At 40.5% G+C, this 22,857-nt stretch overlaps 3 protein-coding genes across 3 annotated transcripts in view; 1 reads left to right on the top strand and 2 right to left on the bottom strand.

Moving 5' to 3' along the window:
* Positions 1–22,857, top strand: part of LOC110829294 (uncharacterized) — a 39,330-nt gene that overhangs the window by 936 nt on the left and 15,537 nt on the right. The window lies entirely within an intron of this gene.
* Positions 1,104–12,227, bottom strand: LOC110829282 (adhesion G protein-coupled receptor G2). Its single transcript, XM_022062856.2, has 5 exons — positions 10,026–12,227; positions 8,187–8,305; positions 6,615–7,060; positions 5,158–5,402; positions 1,104–4,792 (listed from the first exon to the last, which is right to left on the bottom strand). The coding sequence occupies exons 2-5, from the start codon at positions 8,273–8,275 to the stop codon at positions 3,296–3,298; spliced, it is 2,277 nt and encodes a 758-aa protein (XP_021918548.2). The 5' UTR covers positions 8,276–8,305; positions 10,026–12,227; the 3' UTR covers positions 1,104–3,295.
* LOC110829283 (lysozyme) lies at positions 12,368–21,583 on the bottom strand. The gene is made up of 5 exons (XM_022062858.2): positions 21,468–21,583; positions 17,143–17,319; positions 16,585–16,658; positions 15,952–16,090; positions 12,368–13,041 (listed from the first exon to the last, which is right to left on the bottom strand). Exons 1-5 carry the CDS (start codon positions 21,577–21,579, stop codon positions 13,034–13,036), a joined length of 510 nt encoding a protein of 169 aa, XP_021918550.1. The 5' UTR covers positions 21,580–21,583; the 3' UTR covers positions 12,368–13,033.

Genomic DNA, 22,857 nt, shown 5'->3' with positions numbered 1-22,857 from the left:
TACATTAAGAGTTTAACGAAAAAGGTCTTTTGCTGATTTCCACTGACATATATGCCCCAGTTCCTAAGAACATTTAATCAAGTCAACCCTTTTAGACCTTTGTTATCATCTTGTAATCTTCATTGTTAATTTGTATGCCCTTGGATCAAACCACACAAGAAGGCATTTTGTTTGCAATTACCTGCTAACACACTCATATTTAATTAATATAGGATACTTAGTTTTACTGTGTCAGTGGTCATTCTCACATTTCTTATCTCCAACTTTATGACCAGAAACATTAACATAGTTTTTTACTGTAAAGGTAGCCCTCGATTTACGCCGGGGATGCGTCCCTGGACGAACCGGCGTAAACGGAACCGGCGTAAATTGAAACTCTTTTATAATGTAAATCAATGGGAAGTCAATGACACACATTCCCAGCACCCAAACATTGACGAGTAATGTAATGGCATTACATTTAAAGCTCTGAAATAACTTAAAAAAATAAAGGGAATTTAAAAAATATATTTTATTCACTTGCAATCGGCAATTCGTTGGTCCCTGCGAGTGACAGCGATCTCTGCTGTTCTGCAATAGTTGCATTCATGTACGACGCCGACCTATAGAAAATCGCGTAGTAAAAACAACCCCGGTACCTCCGCAGAGATTAAATTAGTCCTTTGAAAGTTTAAAGCACCAGGAATGAAATTGCATAAGAGCAAACTCGCATATGCAAAAGTTTGCATTTCACAAACACTTTCAGGTTATTCTCCATCGCTTATGACAAATGACTGTCTTGATCATCAGTTCAGACATACCTCTAATCATTATAACTTACATATACTTGAATAATCATTAGAAGACTTTTCCTCTGTTGAAAAATTTTCAGAATGTGCATTTCTTTTTTTCTTTTTTAAATTACTGTTAAATTGATGCTGATTATCAGTTAGGATATTCCTATGAAACTTATTCATGCTAAAGAAAAATTATCTAGAACAAACGAAACATAACCAAAAACTGACTTACATGACTATGATTGTGAACAAGTTGTTGTTGTTGTATAATAATGATGTGCTGCCCTTACCAAAAAAATATATGTTATGACTTATTTCTCTATCATATTCAACAGGAAACAGATATAATTCGGTTTTTTCTTTCTAATTTCATGACATACACCATTGTCATTGTCATCAGGTCAGTTGTACTGAAAACTGCGTTTGTAACACAGTACCAGTTTTATTATTACATAATAACACTAGGAAATAGGCCACTGCAAACATTGACAAATAAAAAAGTATCATTTACTGGTCTCTGGTTATTAGACATTCCAGAGATTCACCCCTTACTCTGAAGAGGATAAATGCCATGGAGAATGAAATAGCCCAGGTCTTCACATCCTGTGGCCCACTGATGTGTTTTTGTGTGGCACACATACGTTTTTATAAATTGTTTCATCCTTCATGGCAAAACAATAGTTACCATGTAATATTTACATAATTTTAAGTGAATATTTATTGAGTGGCAAATCAACTGTTGTTCTAAAGAATGTAGTTGAGTTACATGTATACGTGTGTTTATGGGCATGTGTCTATGTGCCTATAGCTCAAGAATGGATACACAAATTTGCATCAAACTTGGCATTATTCCTTTAGACCAGAAGGAGATTTTAGGAAGATAAAAACTTCGGAAAAATTTCATGAGTTTGAATCCCTTTAAGGGTGGTTTCTGCAGCTCAAAAATTAAGCAGGATAGAACAATGGAGTCAAGACAAAAGTTGTTTGTTTCAAAAAGATTACAGAAATAAGTACCAGGGTCCTGATAACCTGTCCCCCATATAGCTTCATTACCGGTAGCTGCTGTTGAAAATTCATCATTTACCTCTGGCTGTTAATGACACGAGCGCTACAATCAAAAGTGATACAGGTTTTTCACTGGCAACTTATTCCACAAGTCTGAATCATGATATAAAGAAGTGAAAGGATATTTCCTCTCTCACTGCTACTCAATAAAAGAATTTGCCTCGACCCAAAATTAGCAGCTATTATAAATACTTGTAACCAATAGAGTTTATGCTTTCTTGTGCAATTACTTTTACAGTAAAACTGTACTTGACCATAAATTACTGTCGTAAGTAGTTATAAAGGAACTATGGAATGTAATAAATTATGTAATTAGTAATGTTTTCTCCTAAAGTAACCAGACGTTTTAATAAACTCAATCACATTTTGGACTTCTGTCCCAGGTACATGGTTAAGGACTTGGCATATTTCTCGAGCAAAGGAAATAATTATCGTGGATTCCTGAATGACTGTTATTCTTATTAAGTAATTAATTCCAGCTGTTCAATGAAAACTCTTGTTGTTATGGAACCAATGTTTGCATCACTATCACCACAAAATTCTAACATTATACACTATCCTAAGCTGGTTCAGTCTTCATAATTAAACAGTATATTCTTTATTAAAGTTACCTTGCCAGTGTGTTTAAATTTAATGGGAGCGTTAAGATCCACACACACACAAATTTAGTTCATCTGGTGGGCAAGTTGTGTGTGTTGTACAGAAGCAAGTTTCATTCACTGCCCACAAAATATTTGTTTTTTTCTGAGAAAGTAATGAAATGGATACACAATCTTAAGTGAGCAAGGCACATTCAGACTACCTCCATTTCATCTTCTCTTCCTCCTGTGTCAGTGGTCATAAAAACTATTTTGTGCTGTCATCTATCCATGGCCATCACATCCTTTGGATGGCCGTAAGGAACACTTAGAACTTTTATGTACTCTGCAGTACACCTTTTCAGTTATATCAGTTCTTAAGATGTTGCAATCAGAGTCTCACAGATAACAGAAACTCACAAAATTTTTGAGTATTTTCTTGAAGGCATAAATCAGTTAGGAGGAACTGTGTCCATTAAAGAACCATCTTTACTACACACTGTACTCACAGCTGTTATTTGTTCTATGAAATGTTCACTTTATTGCTGATTTGTTTCTCACTTCGACTGAGCAAGTAGCTGTTTTATGGTATATGCAGTTATTTTCTACATGAAGTTACTGTTCTTTCACTTTTAAAAGTTCATAGTATTGTAGATTCATCACAGACACCATATGTTTTCACGGTACAGAACTTTTAATAGATTCAGAACATTTTGCTTTGTCTTCAAAGCAAAAACTATTGTAGGCTTCATTTAGAAAATGTCTTTATCACTATGTGTGAAAAATGCAACCCATATTAGACGCATTCTGAATAAACATGGTAGTTTGTTTCTTAAAATTTCATGGGCAACAATAAAAAAAGTTTTCTATTGTCCATTAGAGATGTGTAGTCTCATCCCTCTGTCTCAGAGCTACTCTTTCAGCAGGCGTACTTGAGGTGGAGGTGTTAGGCTTACGTATTGCACTCCTCCGAGTCCAATAGTGACGGGACTTCTTCTCACCAAGCACAAAGAATAGAAAGAGCACAAAACCCTGAAGGGTGGCAGTGATGCAAAATAAGTAGGCACACAATGTGCTGAAGCCAGCCAGCAGCCCAAATATCCAGGTGAGCCCAAGCAAGAAGAAAAGCAGCACACTGGTTGCCACCTGACGCATTGTCAGCTTCCTCTCAGACTGCATGTGACGTTTTATGGCACTACCCCTGCAAACATGCTGCAGTATCATGCCAAACACAATCATATTTGCTGTCACAATCATGAGCACAGGGCACAGTACGGCCAGATAAAACGCAAGACCCCCTGGATAACAGAATCCCCGTTCATCAGGTGCATAGACCTGAATGTCCACAGAAAGAAGTACTGTAACTGGTAGCAGGGGTGCACCCCAAGCAAATAGACAGGCCTTTAGCAGCAGGTGAGGAATACGCTGAGACCCAAAAATGGTAACTAGACGCATGAACTGCAGGGCAGCTGACACCAACATCCAACAGAATGATGCTAGTACAGAATAATGCAGCAATACACCTAGTATTATGCATGGAGTATTTGTGTGCAGCATCCCTGTGGCTGTGATAAGGAATACAAGCATATTGAGTGACACAGCAGCGGACAGGTGTAACAGGATCTTGTTCCCAAGTTGTGCACGCCACTGCCTAAATGCTGCACCGGTCAGAAAGATACCAAGAAGACCCACAAGGGACAGTGAGCATCCCAGAACTGAGATGATGTCCAGTACAGTTTGATGTATTGGGTCCATGTCCACTCCAGGTGGCAATATTATCTCAGCAATGTGTGTAAGATGTGAACAGCGACACACGTCACGCACACCTGCAGTAGATGTCACTAACTCACAGCCTTCAGTGGACCAAGCTCCTCCAGAGAGAGTAAAATCCCAGAACACACAGCTCTTGTCACCCATCTCTGCCCAAGGTCTGAACACAATTTCCACATATTGCTCACTCTGAAACTGTGGGGCACCAACCATGGTGATGCTGACTATGCGGCTATTTGCCTTGTGCGCTGGATCCTGGAAAGCCCTGTCATCACTGAAGATGGCAAGAGCAATGTGTGAAATGTGGGCGGTAAGTGATTGGGGCAGCAGCACAGCCACATCCACCTTGGACGACATAAGTTCTTGCTCAGAATTGATGATGGATAGAACGCTTCCTTCCAGGTCTCCACTATTTCCACTGCTTTCTAGGGCAACTGCTATGGGTGGCTGTTGCTCCACGTTGAGCACAAATGTGGCCACGTGTGGCATAACATCCTCTACACTTTCTCCGGGTGCCAAGCGCACCCGAGTCAGCACAGCATCCAGCGAGCGCACAATGGAAGTCACATCCTGACGATCGGTGGATAGGATGGAGTAGTTCATCTGCAGTAACAAGATGAAGTGAGCAACAGGGACCATGCAGGTGACAGGTTCAAGTACTGCATTCATAACGTTTATGCTATAAAAAACTAAATAATGGCAAAGGAGTGTGAAGGTAACAGGTGAAAGGAGTGAATCCCCAACATTCACATTCATGTACTAACAAGATGAAGTAGATAGCAAGGAGTGTGCAATTTTCAGGTTCAGGCACTACGCTTGCAATATTTCTGCTCTGTACAAGACAAATTAAATGATGAGGAGCATGTACATAAGTGACAGGTTCAAGTAATGTATTTGCAATGTTTATATAATGAGACAAAGCAAACAGCAAGGAGCATGCGAGTGATGTGTTCAAGCAATGCATGTACCTGTAGAGCCGTATCCACCACTCTGGTGGCAACTTTGAGGTCTGTGGGTGAGATGACACCCTTCCGGGCAATAGTCTGCAAATCGTGTGCTGCTCTGCTCAGGTTTACATTTGTGAAGGAACACAAGGGAAGCCAATTCAATTCCAGTGGGTGTGGTGCAGTGAGGTGCAGACCCATACTTGTTTTCCAAGAACATGTGCGAGCTGCTTCTATACAATTTCTGTTGCTGTAGGTGTAAGTAGAACCTGAAGAGAAATTTAATAAGCTCTTTGTTTTCATACCAAATTGGTGTGGCTTCCCTGATTTTCACAAATTAGGTATTAGATACCATAACCTTATTCTTCTATTATTATTAATGTGAGTTAATGAGAAGGCCTCACTACCTAATCCCATTAGAGTCATGACAGTGAATTTTACTTAATTTTACTTTAAATCATTTAATCACTTCATTCTTGCATAGAATGTACTTAAATATTAGTATACAGTTAGGTTTCAGTTCTTAAAAGAATATTATCTGGTTGCTGTTAAAATGGATATGTTTATACGATCTTACAAGAATGCAACATTTTACCCTGATTTCCTGTCTGTCTTTTATTTTTCAAAAGAGATGATAATTCCTGTCTGTCAAGAAATTATTGTGGTTAAAAATTGGGCCTTAAATTGTTCCTGTGAGACATCCATTTTGAAAGTTGGTATTCTATAATCTTCCCATTAGTAAGTCTCATGGTTAGGATGCATCTCCTAAAGCCTCTCTTACTTTAAAGTCATTCCCACTTTCTGATGACCTGTTCATTGATTCTGTCAGTTGGCAGTTTAAGCATGAGGACTAAATCTTTTGTGGAGAAAATGGCATTATCAAATCTTTAGTAACTTTAGGTTTCATTTTTAAATTTTTGTTTCTTTTGTTTTTTTGTGTTGGTAGCCTCAAGACTGTGCATTTGTCATATCTGATCCAGTCATTCTACAATGTATGTTGTTTCCAGGTCCGTTTGTTTTTGTGACTTCATAGTTATGTTTCATTAAGGCAAAGCTCGTGTAAATAATAATAATTAAAAATTTAGTTCCTCCCTCAAAGAAATTAAAACATGTCCATTTCACAAAGAACAATTGGTTAATGCTGTTTATGGAAGTAATGCCTGTTTGTTTGGAAATGTTGAAAATCCTATGGCATATACTGCATCTCATTTTTGCAGTTTGTAAGTAGGCATGGTGAATGCCAAATTACTGTCAATTGTTTCTTTAATAAATTTTTCCCCTATTTGCCTCAGCATTTAATCAGTATGTATTCTATCTTTAATTTATGTTCATATAAAATAAGTATCCTTATGATAACAGACCTATAATCAAATAAGTTTTAATGCAGTGAAATGTCAGTTATGCTGCTTATTCTTTGACATTTTGGACACTTCACACTAACCTCTCTATCTGTGTTCCATTTACTGTAGATTGATACTTACCCAACTTGATTGCTGGCCAATAGCGTTCGACTCCATTCTCATCCTTCTGTGTTTGTGCTGGACATGTCATGTTCTGCTCTGTCATCAGCTTTATGGCACCAGAGTGAGTTATGCTTACACCCTTACTGCTCACTGATCCTCGTTCATTTGAATCGCCCACGTTCCATTTGTCAGCTGTTGTAGGATCTTCTTCTTGAGGGTTCAACTGTTCTATCAAACTCCTCAGGATTGATACTTGCTTGTGGCTTATCAACTTCCTCCTGTGATACGTATTGCTATGAAGCCCGTTGGAGTCCTCACACCAGTACCGTCCTTCATGCTCCACCAGCACCTGATACGTACTAGGTGATACTTTCAAAATCGGCAGTGAGTCAAAACTTGCGTTCGAGTGGCACTGGGGTGGATGTGACACTTGAGCAGTTGTATGTAACCACAAGGCCCCATCCCTGAATCAGAATGCACTTGTAAGGGCTCTGATCATACAGTTCAAAATGTGATGTGTGTGGGGTAGGATTAGTTTTTTGAAACTTCTCTTACATTAATGAGTGTTTGGCAATGGACTCATGGCAGTATAACTGTTACCATAGTGGTGAGAAAATGTCATTACTTAATCCCAGAAGACCAAGTTTTGGTAGTGTAATTATTAAATTTGGCATTTAGTAACTCCAAAGTAACATAACCATTGCATTTTGTGTGGAGGAAATTTTGCTACGTGATTCCGTATTGGTAACACCAAATCATAGCTGTGTAATTTGTACATCAAAATGAATGGGGGCAAGATGATCGAAATTAAACCTTTCCTATTTGAATGCTGTCTTCTTCACTTTCACTACATTTTCAAAGACAAATTACATGTTTGTTAGTAGTTAGTTATGGTGGTTGATAATGGAGATTTTACTTGAGGTAATGGAATGTTGAATGATCCATTGAATATGGAAAGTGTTGGTAGGAATGGTACTATTTTCAATTGTGTTATATAATTCATACATGCTTTTTAATTAATTGTTAGTCAGTTTGTCTGCCACACTCACTAACTCACTTTCACCCTCTCTCCATGCAACAGAAAACTTCTTGAAAATTTGATAATTGGTCAGATGGTCAAGAAAATCCCAACCTATTATAAAACCCAAAGAGGCCATTAGTGAACCATGTACTGAGCTAGTTGAGTCCAGTTCACACCCCATTTCTTTAAGATTTATTTTAAGATTAACTACCTTTCAATCAGTCTCTTGCCTTAAGTTCCTCTAACTAGAATGCTGTATGCATTTCTAATCTACCCCATTCATACTAAATGCTATGCCCACTGCTAAAATTCTTATTTGGATGATGATGAATTATTAGATTAACAAAATGCATGTCGTATTTACATTCAGCCATATTTCAGGAGGTTCTCAATCCCATTTTCTGCTCCTTTATTTAACATTTATCATAGAGTTACAAAGTTTGTAATCCTAATTTATACTATCCTTCACCCATCTCATTCTTCTTGATGTGGTGATTAATATTGTTTGGTGAACAGTATAGTGTTATCCCCCCCATCATTCTCTTACTTCTTCATGCTGAGTTCTGTACCTGTGAAAGAGCTTCATGGATGGTCGAGGCTCGCCACTTCCATTACACACGACCATCAGCACCACTGTTATTGTAACAGCAGTAAACATGCTATCTGTGCTAGATAGTAGTTCCTTATTCTGTGAATAAAGATCAACTACAATTAGTAGGGATGGATGTATGTTGTAGCATCTCTTATTTTAAAATAAACCTCAACTTAATGAGGCTTTTGTGATTGCATCCTTGCAATATAATGTTATGAAGATTTCTGTCTTCTGGGTTGTTGCCCCGTGTAGTCTGGTCGATGTTAACCAACGTTTCAGAGGTCATACTGCCTCCGTCATCAGGGCGATGACGGAGGCAGTATGACCTCTAAAACGTTGGTAAACATCGACCAGACTACACAGCGAAACAACCCAGAAGACAGAAATCTTCATACTCATCGCCCTGATGATGGAGGCAGTATGACCTCTGAAACGTTGGCTAACATCGACCAGACTACACAGCGCAACAACCCAGAAATCTTCATACTCATCGCTGTGGAAATCTCAAATCTTACAATATAATGTTATGCTGGAGGACATCCCAGACAGCCTAATTATTTAAAAAGGCCAAGTTTAACCTTTCTCTCTCACCATATCCCCCAAAAGCTGAAAGTTTGTTCATGCATATTCCTCTTTTATATTAGAATATTCATGATATTAATATTCACTAATATTTTTGTTTTAGTTCATCCTAGAAATGGTATTAATAAGTGAAGGTTGCAAAATCTAAAAATATAAATGCTAATTAAGTTTGATTGCTGCTGTTGTTTCTCGTTTAGCAAAGAGATAGAATTCAGGGACTATTACATCTCAGGATAACATGTAGATCATGTGTTTTATCCTGGAAATTCATGGATCTAGTTGAAAACCATTGTGTATCGTGTGAAATGAAGGTTTGCCAAAGCAAAATTAGATACAGCAAGTTTTTAGTTAATGCATCCTGTGAATCACTGAAAGAAAGTGAACAAAGTGAGAAGCATTATTGAAAAAGAATTTCTTTAAATGAAAATTAAAGTGGCAACTTACATTCATGTCTTGAATTATGGTGTTCCAATGTATAATTTACACCAAATTTACAAAGTCGTAGGTAAGAGTACAGGATGAACTTCACTTAATAAATAGGTAGTTTGCTGTTTTATGATGAAATATGTGAAGAAACTAGCATGTAAGTGGCAGGATGCAGCTCTTAAATCCTCGACTAGGCCTATTGTAATCGGCTGGTTTATGTGGTTGAAGTTCGTCTAAGATATTTCAGGCTAGATATCATAGTTTTAATGACGTATTTATGAAAACGCCTTTCACAAAAGCATAATTTTTAGTAGCTCTTCTGTGCAGGTGTAAAACTTGGTCTCTTGCCATAATACAATGAGGGTCTTTGATAACAGGACACTCAGCAGAATATTTACACCTAAGAGGAAGCAACACGAGGCTGGGGAAATTTGAACAAACAGACGCTTCAGAATTTGTAGGCTACTTCTTAACTGTGTATTAACAGAGTGATCAAATCAAGGAGGATGAGATGTGCTGTGCACACAGGGGAGAGGTGGGAAATTAAAACATTTTGTTTGAAAACCTTAAGGAAAACAGAAAACCTAGATTACCGGGCACAGATGGAAAGATAATATTTTTGGGTCTTAAATAAGGCCCGAGGTTGTGGACAGAATTCATGTGATAGAACATGACAATGAACATAATTTATTAATGATTCTTTTCAACGTGTTCTTTTTCTTTCAACCACTGAACCATCCGAAAGTGCATTGAAATCGATCGAAAATCGCATTTAATTTTATTCACAAGATTGTCATAGATTACTCACCGTCCATACACAATTGTCAGCAGCACATCGGCGTCAGCGGGTCGCAGGATGTTTCCGGTGGGCTTAACATTGAAATAACCCTTCTCGATTCCTTGCCGTGCCGGTGTGATCACTTAGAAGACTTTGATAAGATAAGCTTGTGATTCACAGCTCGAGATAAGTAGACTTTCGCAAGAAGCAGTGAACTGGTATCTGTAGTCGAAGGTACTACTGCTGCATTTACCTTTCCCATCCTTAACTCAACAGAAATCCACAAACCCTGTGGAACTCCAGAACCTACTCTCCAGGTTTTTTTTTTCCCCAGCTGTAAATCCTAACGCGGGGGATTATTGCATTAACAACATATTTGAACAAACAGCTCTATCGAGGCCAGAAAGTTAGGTTAGGACGTAATCGTAATTAGAACACTTTACGATTTAATAGTGACTTAAGCAGTACGTCTTTTAAAGGTTTTTTTCCCCATGAGCATTGAACGTAATAAATCGACACCATGGCAAGATGCAAATAAATATGATATAAATAACATTTTTACTCGCTTTGAAAATTTTTTTTTTTCGGATTTTTCTGGAACTGAATGAAACCAAGATTTCTGAATAGTCCGGGGCAGAAACTACGGTATTATCTTAAAAGAATTGTCAAACCCTTCAATTGCTCCTGCGCCATTCTTGTTCGGTGGTAGGTCTAAGCACTCGTAATTATTCTCGGTAAAAATGTTTCTGTACAATTCACTCGGTTTTTGCTGAACAATGAATTTAAAATATGAAAATGAATTACAATTCTTAAAACAGTTTGAAACAATCGACATCGCAGTCCTTACCAACAGATAAGATGACTTTAAAATCTTAGCAATGTTTCAACAGTCTTTTTTTCTGAGTTTTTCAGGTTTGGGACTTCAAAAACAAAACCACATTTATCAACAAATTCGACAAACGAATCAAACTTGGTTCGTAAATTTTATTTAATTTGCCATCTAACAATATAGCAAACAACTTAATACGTCTGATTTTGTTCACTTCATTATTTATTAACTCTATTAGTTGATAAACGAAGTTCTTAGTTTCTGTGTAACGTTCAAAGTCATACGATTCGGATATTTTCTCGATCGCTGCTGAAGCGTCATGGTCCTTCGCAGATGTAGGTGTCTCTAAACGTGTTGCTTATTCAGTCGCCCTGTTTTCGCTCACGATTTCCATCTTCGGAAGATGAGATTTCGTCGTCTCCACCGGCTCTCCACTTTCACCTACATCGTCAATTCTTTTTAAAAATGTTAGAAGTGACTTAATTATAGATTCCTGGCTCTAATTCTGCTTTCGTTTTTGTTTTAAATGCACTGGATTCAAATTTTCTTCTGTGACGATCGCGTTTAAGACCCGACAATATGTGAAGAAAAGGCGTGAGGCTCCCGGGACCCTTGGCCTTCGCCCTCACCTCCTTCGATACCATGCTTTTAGAATCATTCGCCTCACTTTCCCGCTTGGATTGTAGATTTGCGTGTAGCGAATCCTCGTGAGAAGTCGGTCCTAAGCACTTGACTTGTGAGGATTAAGGGATGCATCTCAAAACGATTTCTACCTAATATCATTCTATCTCACACCCGGAAGACGCTTTTTTCACTGCAAGAGTTTCCTGTAACCGAATTGCGTGAGCGAAGCACAACCTTACGAGGCCGTCGCGTCCGTACCGCAACATTGACCTCCTTGGTGAGTCCTAGCCACCCACTGTGCTAAGCTACTTCCGAGGACTGCAACCCCCCTGGAGTACCCCCAGATAATGCCTCCCACGTCTAATCCAACTTAAATCTTTATTCAGCTCCTGGGGGTTTTACCACCCAGGCCTTCCTCCAGGGTGCTAGCGTTGTTGGGGCCTGGTACCCTGCGTCCCCTGTTCCTGGAGTTCTGCCCCCCAGACTTTCTATTATTTTCCTTGCCCACAAGGACTCGGAAATTCATTTAATGCCATCACAGGGCTTCGACCATTATGATGTGGATCTCAGCCGCTCCCCGCAAGCCTGTGCCCCTTCCAGGTTGCCTCACTTCAGTGTTCTGCCCTCAGTGGCATTGCTCCCCTGACATTTCATCCGCTGTTTTGGACACCTCTGAGTCCCTGCCATCTCAGGTTAAATCATGCAGATCAGTTATCCACACGGGCGAGGCAGACTCTTTAGACAAGCTGACCGATCCATGGGGCATGGCTCATCCATGTTCGTTCATACTCGTCAGATCATGATCATTACCATCATCGCCATAAAATCATCATAATCTTATGACAATCACCACCATAAATAATCTTATCACTTATCACTTAATCATCGTTACCCTTAAATAATCATGGTATATTCAATATTCACATAATCGTCATTTAATAATCCATCATTATCATTTAATCAATTTTAATAATTGTTCTTAACATTGTCGAATGTATCCAGTGATCCAGAGGGTGGGATATCAAACAGTTGTTTCCTCAAGTCTAAGACGCCATCGGTTGTAAGACGCACCTTGGTTTAGTAAGAGGTTTTCCGGGGGGGGGGGGGGTCATACGTGAGTTACAATAGGAATTGCCAATGTTCAAACATGAAACGTCCTTGTATTAATAGTTTCGTATTCTTTGTTGCTGTATTTGTGTTTTCTGTCCCATGACCAGTTTTATGGACATGAAGATTTTCATAGCGCCTTAATCATTCGATATAATTTTTCGACATCGATTCTTAGACGTCATAAAACGTGAAGAAATTGCGTCTTAGAATCTCTTAGCGAATAAGCGGGGGGAAAATACTGCTCGTAGAAGAATACGAGGCTGTGTGGGACTGGAATTGCTTACTGTTGACACCACTGTCTTGTGCAGTGGATCATGAGTTATAGCCACAATACACAATTTTTCTTGGATATTATTTTTAATTAAATGACATATGAACTGCTGAAGTTGGTGACGCAGAAACATGGACTGCAAGTTGTTCCACTTTTCTGATATCGCTGCAATCCCAAGAACAGGCGAGAGTTCGTGCAGACACGCTAGTCCACTGAAAAGAAATAAGAAATGATTGTAGAATTTTTGAAGCGGGCTCTCGCACAAAGTTCGGTATATTCTGTATTTTTTATGGAGTTCTGGGAGATGTGGGGGGGGGGGGTCAAACATTACAGGGTCTCCTACTTAAATGTTGGTTTACTAGTCAACCTCTCCTTCACTGAGTGGAACCAACTTTCATAAACGAGACTTTGGCGACCGAATAATGACTATGACCATATATATGGAATTACACTACCAGCGTTAAGTTAACGTAGGTTAAAAATCGGTTTGATTTTTAGCAGCTCTATGAAACTCCGAATTTCAGATAGTGCACGAACACTTGGCGACACGTGTAGGTTAGTTCAGTTGGCTGTGTTTTTGTTGAGTTATGAGCAGATGTCACTAACTTTTATAGTTTGATAAATTCTAAACCTGTCGACATTTTATGGAAGAGACTAAATTCTTTGGTTCACATGGTGGCTTATCATTCACTCTCAAGTGAATTTTGGACTGACCCAACATGTTTTGACCTTTAAGGGACCATCATCAGGGTAAAATATGTCAGTATTTTGGTTTTATGCACAGACTATATTGAATGGTGTCTTATTCTCCTCGAATCAATCTTGAAACTGACAATTGTCCATTTTGTATTACTAAATAAAGAAAGGCAAATTAAAGAGTGTTTTGTACCAGTTTACACAAATAAATAATGTGTCAGATGAAAGTGTAGGTGGAAAAACCATTGCATCTGGTGTGCATTGAATATCGCTACACCGTTCCAATTTGAGTCATGAATTACATCGTCTGTGTTTGATATGGATCTGTCTCCCTTGCTCTTTAACTTTGTGGTAGAATATGCCATCAGAAAAGCCCAAGATATGCAGGAGGGTTTGCAATTGAATGGGGCAAATCAACTATTGGCAAATGCTGATGATGTTAATTTATTGGGGGACGATATGAATACAATAAAAGGAATGCAGAAGTTTTACTAGAGGCTAGTAGACAAGTGGGGCTAGAAGTAAATTCAGAAAAAACTAAGTACATGTTAGTATCTCGTCGTCAGAAGACAGGCGGGCAAAATTATCTTAGGGTGGCTAATAAATCCTTTGAAAGGGTTACAAAGTTCAAATATTTGGGAACAACAATAACAAATCAAAATTATATTTATGAGGAAGTTAGGAGGAGACTAAATTCCAGAAATGCTTGCTACTTCTCAGTTAAAAATATTTTGTCTTCTCCTCTGATTTCTAAGAACCTGAAAATTAAAGTATACAAAACAATAATCTTGCCTGTTGTTTTGTATGGGTGCGAAACATGGTCTCTCACTCAGAGGGAGGAACACAGATTGCAAGTGTTTGAGAATCGGGTGTTGAGGAGGGTATTTGGGCCTAAGAGGGAAGACGATGGGGCATGGAGAAAACTGCATAATGATGAGTTTAATAATTTGTACTGCTCCCCCAATACTGTCAGGGAGATTAAGTCAAGAAGAATGAGATGGGCAGGGCTTGTAGCGCTCATGGATGGGGGCAATAGGTGTGCACCGGGTATTGGTTGGGAAGCCTGAGGGGAAGAGACCTCTGGGGAGACCTAGACGTAGATGGGAGGATAATCTCAGGCGGGATCTATGGGAGATAGGAGTTGAAGGAGACTGGATTTTGTTGACCCAGGACAGGGTCCGGTGGAGGGCTTTGGTTAATTCGGTGAAGTACCTTCGGGTTCCGTAAGCCATGTAGTTAGTTAGTATTTGATATAGAGGAAACGCCACTGTATACAGTGTCACTGCAACATAACCATCCATATTTCATTGCCAGGACAGAGTAAATCTCTGGTTTGGCAGGTAAAGCGCCACCAGACCACTAAAATTGGAGGAATGTAAAATAAGCGTATTAACAAACAACATAACAAAGACGTGATAGTGTTATTACTATTATTATTTCATTTACGTCTATGCACCTGAGACAAACCTTACCGCTGAGGTACATAGCTCAGCAGCTATTTCTGAAATACATTTTGTTTTTAAATACGTGTTACATACATTAAACAGATTTCGCGTGAGGCATTATATGTTTTACATGAGCGTCTTTCGAATGATGTTTCTAAAATGGCGGTTTTCTGAAGTTCCCTGAAGTCGTGATCACCCGGGATGTTGGCCAAATGTTTTTTGAGTGACATGGGGACATACCAGTTGCTCCTATAATTATTGGGATTACTTGTGCTCTTACTTTCCAGATTCGCTGAATTTCAAAGAGAAGGTCCTTGTATTTCAAGATCGCCGCTTCCTTCTTAATTACATTTCTGTCAGTTGGTATTGCAATATCAATTAGGAGGCAGGTTCCATTTTTGTTTCGGATTATATCATCTGGTTTATTATTTGTGATGGTTCTATCAGTTCCGAATTGTTGGTTCCACAAAATATTATTTTATTATCCTGACTTGCCCCAACTGCCTTCGGGATGTGTTCTCCTTGTCTAGCTTTACCCCAGCTTTCCTGCATATTATTATTACTTTTATTATTGAATACCTTGGCGTTGTGGTGCGAGTTTTTGGGTGGAGGATTTAATAATATTGTATTTTCGCACGACCTGACTTCTGCACCAGGATTCGACCGACACTGGTCATTGCGAGATCCCAGTAGACGCAGTCCTGGTGGCAAGTAATTTAATTTTGCGTGGAGGAAATGTTGATAGCGGCACCTAATTTCAGTTGGTGAATCATGGCATTTTATCATTCCATTTCCATCCAGCGTGGAAGACCATTTTCATTTGGCCTAACAATGGCGGTGGATCCATTATGTCTGGGGACGAAGAAACACTTGTGGCATTTCTGAAAGTTGGGGAGACTAAAAGCAGGGAGAATCTTACATGCAGTTTCTTACTAAGGCATTTCATGTCATCCAGAGGGTTTAGCCTGCCTACTGACTCACCGGCGATGGCTGCTGCCCGGCAGCTGTTGTACCTCTTCTTGTAGAGTTTGTCCGTGATTGGCTTCTCGCAACTGCCGCCTCCATTGTAGTGAATCATGACGTAATCATCACAGTTTGTGACGCCATCACCGTTGCAATCCTGAACAGAGAGACACGATGTTGCATTACTCTATTTCCGTGACGTCACCTGGTTGTACTCGAAACTGATCAATGTGACCTGTGACTCACTGAAGTCCTGTGTTTCGCAGCCCCCCAGTTTTTTTAATCCGCTGCACACCCCGATTTGTCAAAGACTTATGACGTCACAACACAAAATTTGGTCTCACGAAAGAAAACGTGGCTATGAATAATCAAACAAATCCTTCCTCTATTAAGTGTGCAGGCAGGCATATGAAAACAAAACATAATAACACATGCTGAATAAAAGTATCAATGGTGAACTAGTGTGTGTTTATATTACAATTATCATTACTCTACATAAGATAGTTCTCTTGCATAACGAAGACGTGCGAAGATACAGTTTATTACATAAATCCGTGGCACGTTAGTTGCGGAACTCTGCACTGAACCTCACTACTCTATTTCACTTCACTTGGTTGTAACAAAAGACTCGCTATTTGGCGTGTTACTCACCCGGCCGTACTTCTCCATGTAGCCCGTCACAGTGTTGGTTGCGCAGTCGTAGTCCTGCACGCAGGTCTCGTACGCTACAACATACAACCAAGTGCCAGGTTACCAGAACACTTCCAAGCAAGAGTTGGAAGGAAAAGGTGTCCCGTACGTTACTGTATCGATGGTACCTCCACTCAGGTGCACTGCGTTTCCCCAGAAGAGGCTGCAGGATATGAGATCTGACGAACACTTCCATGAGTAAAGTGACATTATAATTGTAGTTCACGTGTGTCTGAGACTGTTTCACCTGGTGTCACTTGCGAATAAGTAATGCAGCTGAGTCGATTTTAGAAGTCTCTAATCTGTCTACAAGAGGTCCTGGTTGCAGACACTCCGCAACACCGTGCTGGTCAGTCGGAAAACCTGAGTTTACCCTTGGCATGGGCGTGGGGGTCGTGGATACTTGCAGGAAGCACGTATTTCTTGTGGTAACGGGCATAGAATGAGTTTCGGACTGGAAAACTAACGTCATCGACGTCCTCTGCGTGGTCTCGGAAACTGATACGGTGTCATACGTACCTTCTTTTGGGTTTGGATGGTCGTCGGGCAGGACGTGTCGGCCCGCGTCTGCCCAGTAGATATGCGAGATTGAGAAAGGGCCGCAGTAGCCCATGGAACAGGCTCGATTAGTAGAGCACTCGTTGGCAGCGTGGCACAAACAGCGGAAACAAGCCGCGTGGAGATTCGTCACGAACACTGCAAGAACAAGAAAACAGGATGCGTGGAGATTCGTCACGAACACTGCAAGAACAAGAAAACAGGGTGCGTGGAGATTCGTCACGAACACTGCAAGAACAAGAAAACAGGGTGCGTGGAGATTCGTCACGAACACTGCAAGAACAAGAAAACAGGGTGCGTGGAGATTCGTCACGAACACTGCAAGAACAAGGAAACAGGGTGCGTGGAGATTCGTCACGAACACTGCAAGAACAAGAAAACAGGGTGCGTGGAGATTCGTCACGAACACTGCAAGAACAAGAAAACAGGGTGCGTGGAGATTCGTCACGAACACTGCAAGAACAAGGAAACAGGGTGCGTGGAGATTCGTCACGAACACTGCTAGAACAAGAAAACAGGGTGCGTGGAGATTCGTCACGAACACTGCGAGAACAAGGAAACAGGATGCGTGGAGATTCGTCACGAACACTGCAAGAACAAGAAAACAGGATGCGTGGAGATTCGTCACGAACACTGCAAGAACAAGAAAACAGGGTGTGTGGAGATTCGTCACGAACACTGCAAGAACAAGGAAACAGGGTGCGTGGAGATTCGTCACGAACACTGCTAGAACAAGAAAACAGGATGCGTGGAGATTCGTCACGAACACTGCAAGAACAAGAAAACAGGGTGCGTGGAGATTCGTCACGAACACTGCAAGAACAAGAAAACAGGATGCGTGGAGATTCGTCACGAACACTGCTAGAACAAGAAAACAGGGTGCGTGGAGATTAGTCACGAACACTGCAAGAACAAGAAAACAGGGTGCGTGGAGATTCGTCACGAACACTGCAAGAACAAGAAAACAGGGTGCGTGGAGATTCGTCACGAACACTACAAGAACAAGGAAACAGGATGCGTGGAGATTCGTCACGAACACTGCAAGAACAAGAAAACAGGGTGCGTGGAGATTCGTCACGAACACTGCAAGAACAAGGAAACAGGGTGCGTGGAGAATCGTCACGAACACTGCAAGAACAAGAAAACAGGATGCGTGGAGATTCGTCACGAACGTTAAGAACAGTTTGGAACACGCCATGTGGAGATCCGGCGGAACTCACCAACAGCGGGAAGATGCAGTTTGGAGATTCGACACGAATCTACATACAACTATAAGGATCGGGTTATATGGAGATTATTCACGAAAGCTACACAAATAAGGAAATCACGGTGTGGAGATTTGATACATTACAGCATCAAAAGCAGGCCGCTTGGAGACTCTTCTCTTGTAATGCAACTGTGATAAACAGGTTATGTGTAAGTTGTCACATCCGGTCTGAAATCTCGACATGTCATGGGGAATTATGTCCACTGAATGTAAATACATCTTCTTGTTGCCCAATTAATTTCGCTATTTTTACATTCTCCGCAATCGAGTGACAATAAACGAATGGCGCCTGACGGAGAATCGACGGACTACAGAGTTCACACTATCGGAAGCGAACGTAAATCCAGACGCATCGAAAGGCAGCGTCAACGTAAAGCCAGGTCCACACCTGCGCCTTTTGCCGTAATAGAACAGCGCTGCACAAGGCTTTCCGAGGTTCAGGTGTGGACGAGACGACACGCATTCTGCCGAATGCCTAAAACGTGCTCCGCTGGTTTAACTCAACAGCCAATGACGTTCGCTGCAATTGACGCATGAGTAACGCCTTATGTCAGTGCTTTCCAAACCTTTGTAAATTACCCAAAAATGGGTAAAAGTGGTTTTTCTTTGGGTAACGACACACCTCGGAATACACATTACACCTACGTGTGTTAAGTAGGATTTTCCACTCTTGCCTTCATAAAGAGCACGAAATGAAACTGTTTGTTGAACCCCGAATACGATGTGAGGTCTGCTCTGTCTCCAATTGATCCAAATTTTGCGGAACTATAAATGAGATGGAGCAGTAGAATTATACTCATCAGCTGGGACCTGCGTGATGAAATATTCATGGTGAATAATTACCTAATTTTTTCTGGCTGCTAAAATGTTTAAGGATATTTAAAATAAAGACATTGCATCAAAAACATTGTTTGTTTCCTATTTTTCATCGATCTCTCTTCACTTGTCATATATGTTTTCTGTGCAGTTAGTGTTTTACCTACGTTGGGTAAAAAGGACTTTCTGATAAGCGGTTTTGGGTAATGAAGAAAAAAGTTTGGGAAGCAGTGCCTTATGTGATCGTACTGTACGTAGGATCTGTAATCGTCTGACGTAGCAGGCAGACGGGATTTTCCCCTACTTCCGTTTGGTGGTTCCAAAAACGGCCGTATGGTGCGCTACATCATGAATTGGAAAGCCGGATTACATACACGCGAGAATGTGGAGTCTTCAAGTGAATTTTTTCGTCATTGGCCATTGCTACCAAGCGTCCGGATAATTTATATTGGCGGACTCCCTCTTTATTTTGTCGTATACCGAGATCACGTTGATCCTACATCCAGCCCATAACATTGTTACAATTGTGATGTGCCCCATTTTATCATGCGAGGCTAGGAGCACCGTGTCCTGACAGGAAAAATTGTGAGGCTACATATAAAGGACAGAAAATGCCAGTGCAGGTTTCAGTAGATAAGTCAATTTCTCAAGCTAACTTCTGAATAATTCGTCGTTCAGACATTTGCAAATCTACAGTTTACTCGGCTAACAAAAGAGGCCTTGCGGTAAAACTGGTTTTAGGGGCAGGATGCACTTCCAGAGAGACAGGTTCGCAATTCACGGCTTGCGAACATTTTGTATGCTGAAAAATAGTGGCTTCACGGGCACACCCACGTCTTGTTTTTGTTGCCAGTACGTACTGTCCACAGATCACGAGAAAAACCCTGCTGGTGGAAGTCGTTTCTGGTCGGTGCGGGGGGAATGTTACTTATCAGCTGGACTAGAGGGCTGCTATTGGTGGGAAGTGTGATACGTCACAGTTTTACGCTACTACACAGACTGAAAACATCAAGCAGTTAAGAGTAGCATGTAGTGAGTGCACCTGTACTGTGTTGCGATAATATTCTAGATTAAATCGCTGTGCCGCTGTGAGGTAATCTTAAAGCTGTACCCATTAGAACACATGAAAGCCTGTCGTCTGCTGTTCGTTCAGTGGTTGTGGAACGAATGCTTTTAGGATCGGTCGTCACTCACCGCGAAATCTCGCGCATGCGCGTATATCGAATTCCTAGCAGGGATTTTCTCCTGGTCTGCAGACTGTACGTGCCTTTTGGAGTGAGCATTTGTTCATCTGAATGAAGAACGCCAGTCAAGGACAAGGGCGCTCCTTACTAAATGGACGCATGCAAATTGCAGCAACACAAATTAAACCGGATATTTTAAAAATTTCCCAGTCTATAGTAATGTCAGAAAACCAACTAATAACCGATTTTACTAGAGACAATGAAGTAATATTTTAATCTTTTAGCATGCATTTTAAATCATTGTCTTAGTTTGTCATCTTGTGGCCCACGAGTCGATTACAAAGGATGAATGTGATTTGATGTGTGGAAAACGCTTAGAAACCCCTTGTTCAGGGAATTCCGCCCAATCAACAGCAGAAGTAATTTTTCTTTATCAAAGGAAGATAAGTTGAATAAAAGGCGAAACAGACTGAAAGCAAAATATCTTGGTTGAGAAAATTGTGTTGCTGTTCTCATTGTAAATTAAAAATCTGTTTCCTGTGGGATCTTCAACATCAACACCAACGTCTCAAAGTTGCAATGTTCTTGTTCACACATTTTCTCGCTGTTATATCACCGCGTTGTAACCATTACATCATGCTTGAGGTAGTACCTGATGGCAATATGACCACCGCATGGGGAGTGCAGATAATATTCCTGCTCATTCCACGTTAGCTTACTCACAGCGGTAGAAGCGTTTCAGATGCTGAAGAGGTAATTCCAGATGACGAGGTAATTGCGATTGTAGTAAGCCAGCAACCATTATTATCCGGTTCTGACGAAATTCCACTACGCAATTCCAGTCTATAGTAATGCCAGATGACAAGTACATCATTGCAGTTCACCAACCACAATCATCTGGTTTTATTGGTGGAAATACCGCGATCTGCACTCCTCCTACCCCCCCCCCCCCCCAAAGCCCTAGCACGCACTGTTGTAACAAGTTTGTTTCTTTGTTTGCTCGACGACAAAACACTTACCCGCGTAGCCGGAAGTGGCCAGCAGGAGCAGCACAATCGAGCAGCCGTCCCTCATGCCTGCAGAGCAAGACTGTGGCCCCGGCCGGCCTTGGCCTGCCCGCCACGCAGACATAGGCGGAGTTACCGATGACAGAAATTCTTTACGTCAGCTGTGCTCCACACGCTTTAGACATTTCTTTCTGAAGGAATCTGGTAATTGCACTGATTCAAACGACAGAAGAGGATTATTGGATTAAATGGTTGAATGCGCCTCGCCAATCTCAATGCCGTTTCTGTCTTCAGATGTTGCTCTCCGTTCTTTCTTTGTTTTTCTGTCTTTGCAAATGTCGCCTTCGGAGATCCAAACATGACTGTAGAACCATCACATCTAACTTGGAGAAAATTCCACTGCTTAAAATTGTATTTAATTGTACACCAGTGCATTATTTTCGCTGTTTCTATTGTTGACAGTCTGTTACCTGTAGATTTTGTTGTTTTGTTGATATACGCATCAACCCTTTGAAGTCCAGTCCAGGGGCTTTATGTGGAATTATCTACGACCTGTTTTAATAATCTGTAACTCTGCATTTTGTCCACAGTGTATTATGGTTTTTTAGTATGATTATCTCTGTAAACAGCGTTAATATCTTTGTAATTGTGGAGTGTTTTTCTTTTCGGTACGGACTGAATTGTTGAACATTATTTAGACGAGATTCGGCTTCGGAGATTTAAACTGTCAAGTTTGTGAAGTAGTCCAGTGGCATTTATCGACTTTCTTTGTCATCGACTTGCAACGTGTTCAAACTTCAGAACGAGGTTATGTAGGTCTTTACATCATATGAGTTACACTGAGTACTAAACAAAGGACTGTGCTTATATTTCGGCTTATTGCGTAACCATCCAGTTATAGTAGAAATGAAACGCTTTTCGTTCCACGACACTCAGAAGTGGACGTACGGACAGACGTCGCCTCCAGATACGGAGTAAAGTAAAAGAATGAAGGAGGTTTTAGTTCGCCTCGAACGTAAAGTTGGCTGCACTGAAACATGTAGCAAATAAGTCGACAGAACTCACTTTTGAGAAAACTAAAAAAGCGCTAGCAAATACACTTTTTAAAGTTACTCTAGGTGCGTAATTGTTTGAAAAAGTTACAATTCGCCAAAATATTTCGCATGTAGTGTTTTTTTAGCTCTTATTGTTTTAACAAGTACTCGCGCGTGGTAATGTTGAAGGAACATAGCACGACTCATGTGGTAATATTATTTTTCACTGTTGGGGTGGCCTATTTAAGTCGATGTGGGTTCTGATGGTTTCTGTATGACCAAAAACTAAACAAAATCTAGTTGAAAAATAAAATAAGTTGAACACTTTTTTTAGTAGGAGACAAACGAAGTGATTGCCTTGATAATAG

This window comes from Zootermopsis nevadensis, unplaced genomic scaffold (genome assembly GCF_977971745.1).
Source record: "Zootermopsis nevadensis isolate Lab colony 2312 unplaced genomic scaffold, Znev_1.0 Znev_ptg000008l, whole genome shotgun sequence".
NCBI classification, from domain to species: domain Eukaryota; kingdom Metazoa; phylum Arthropoda; class Insecta; order Blattodea; family Termopsidae; genus Zootermopsis; species Zootermopsis nevadensis.
This window is presented reverse-complemented; position numbering and strand designations above follow the sequence as displayed.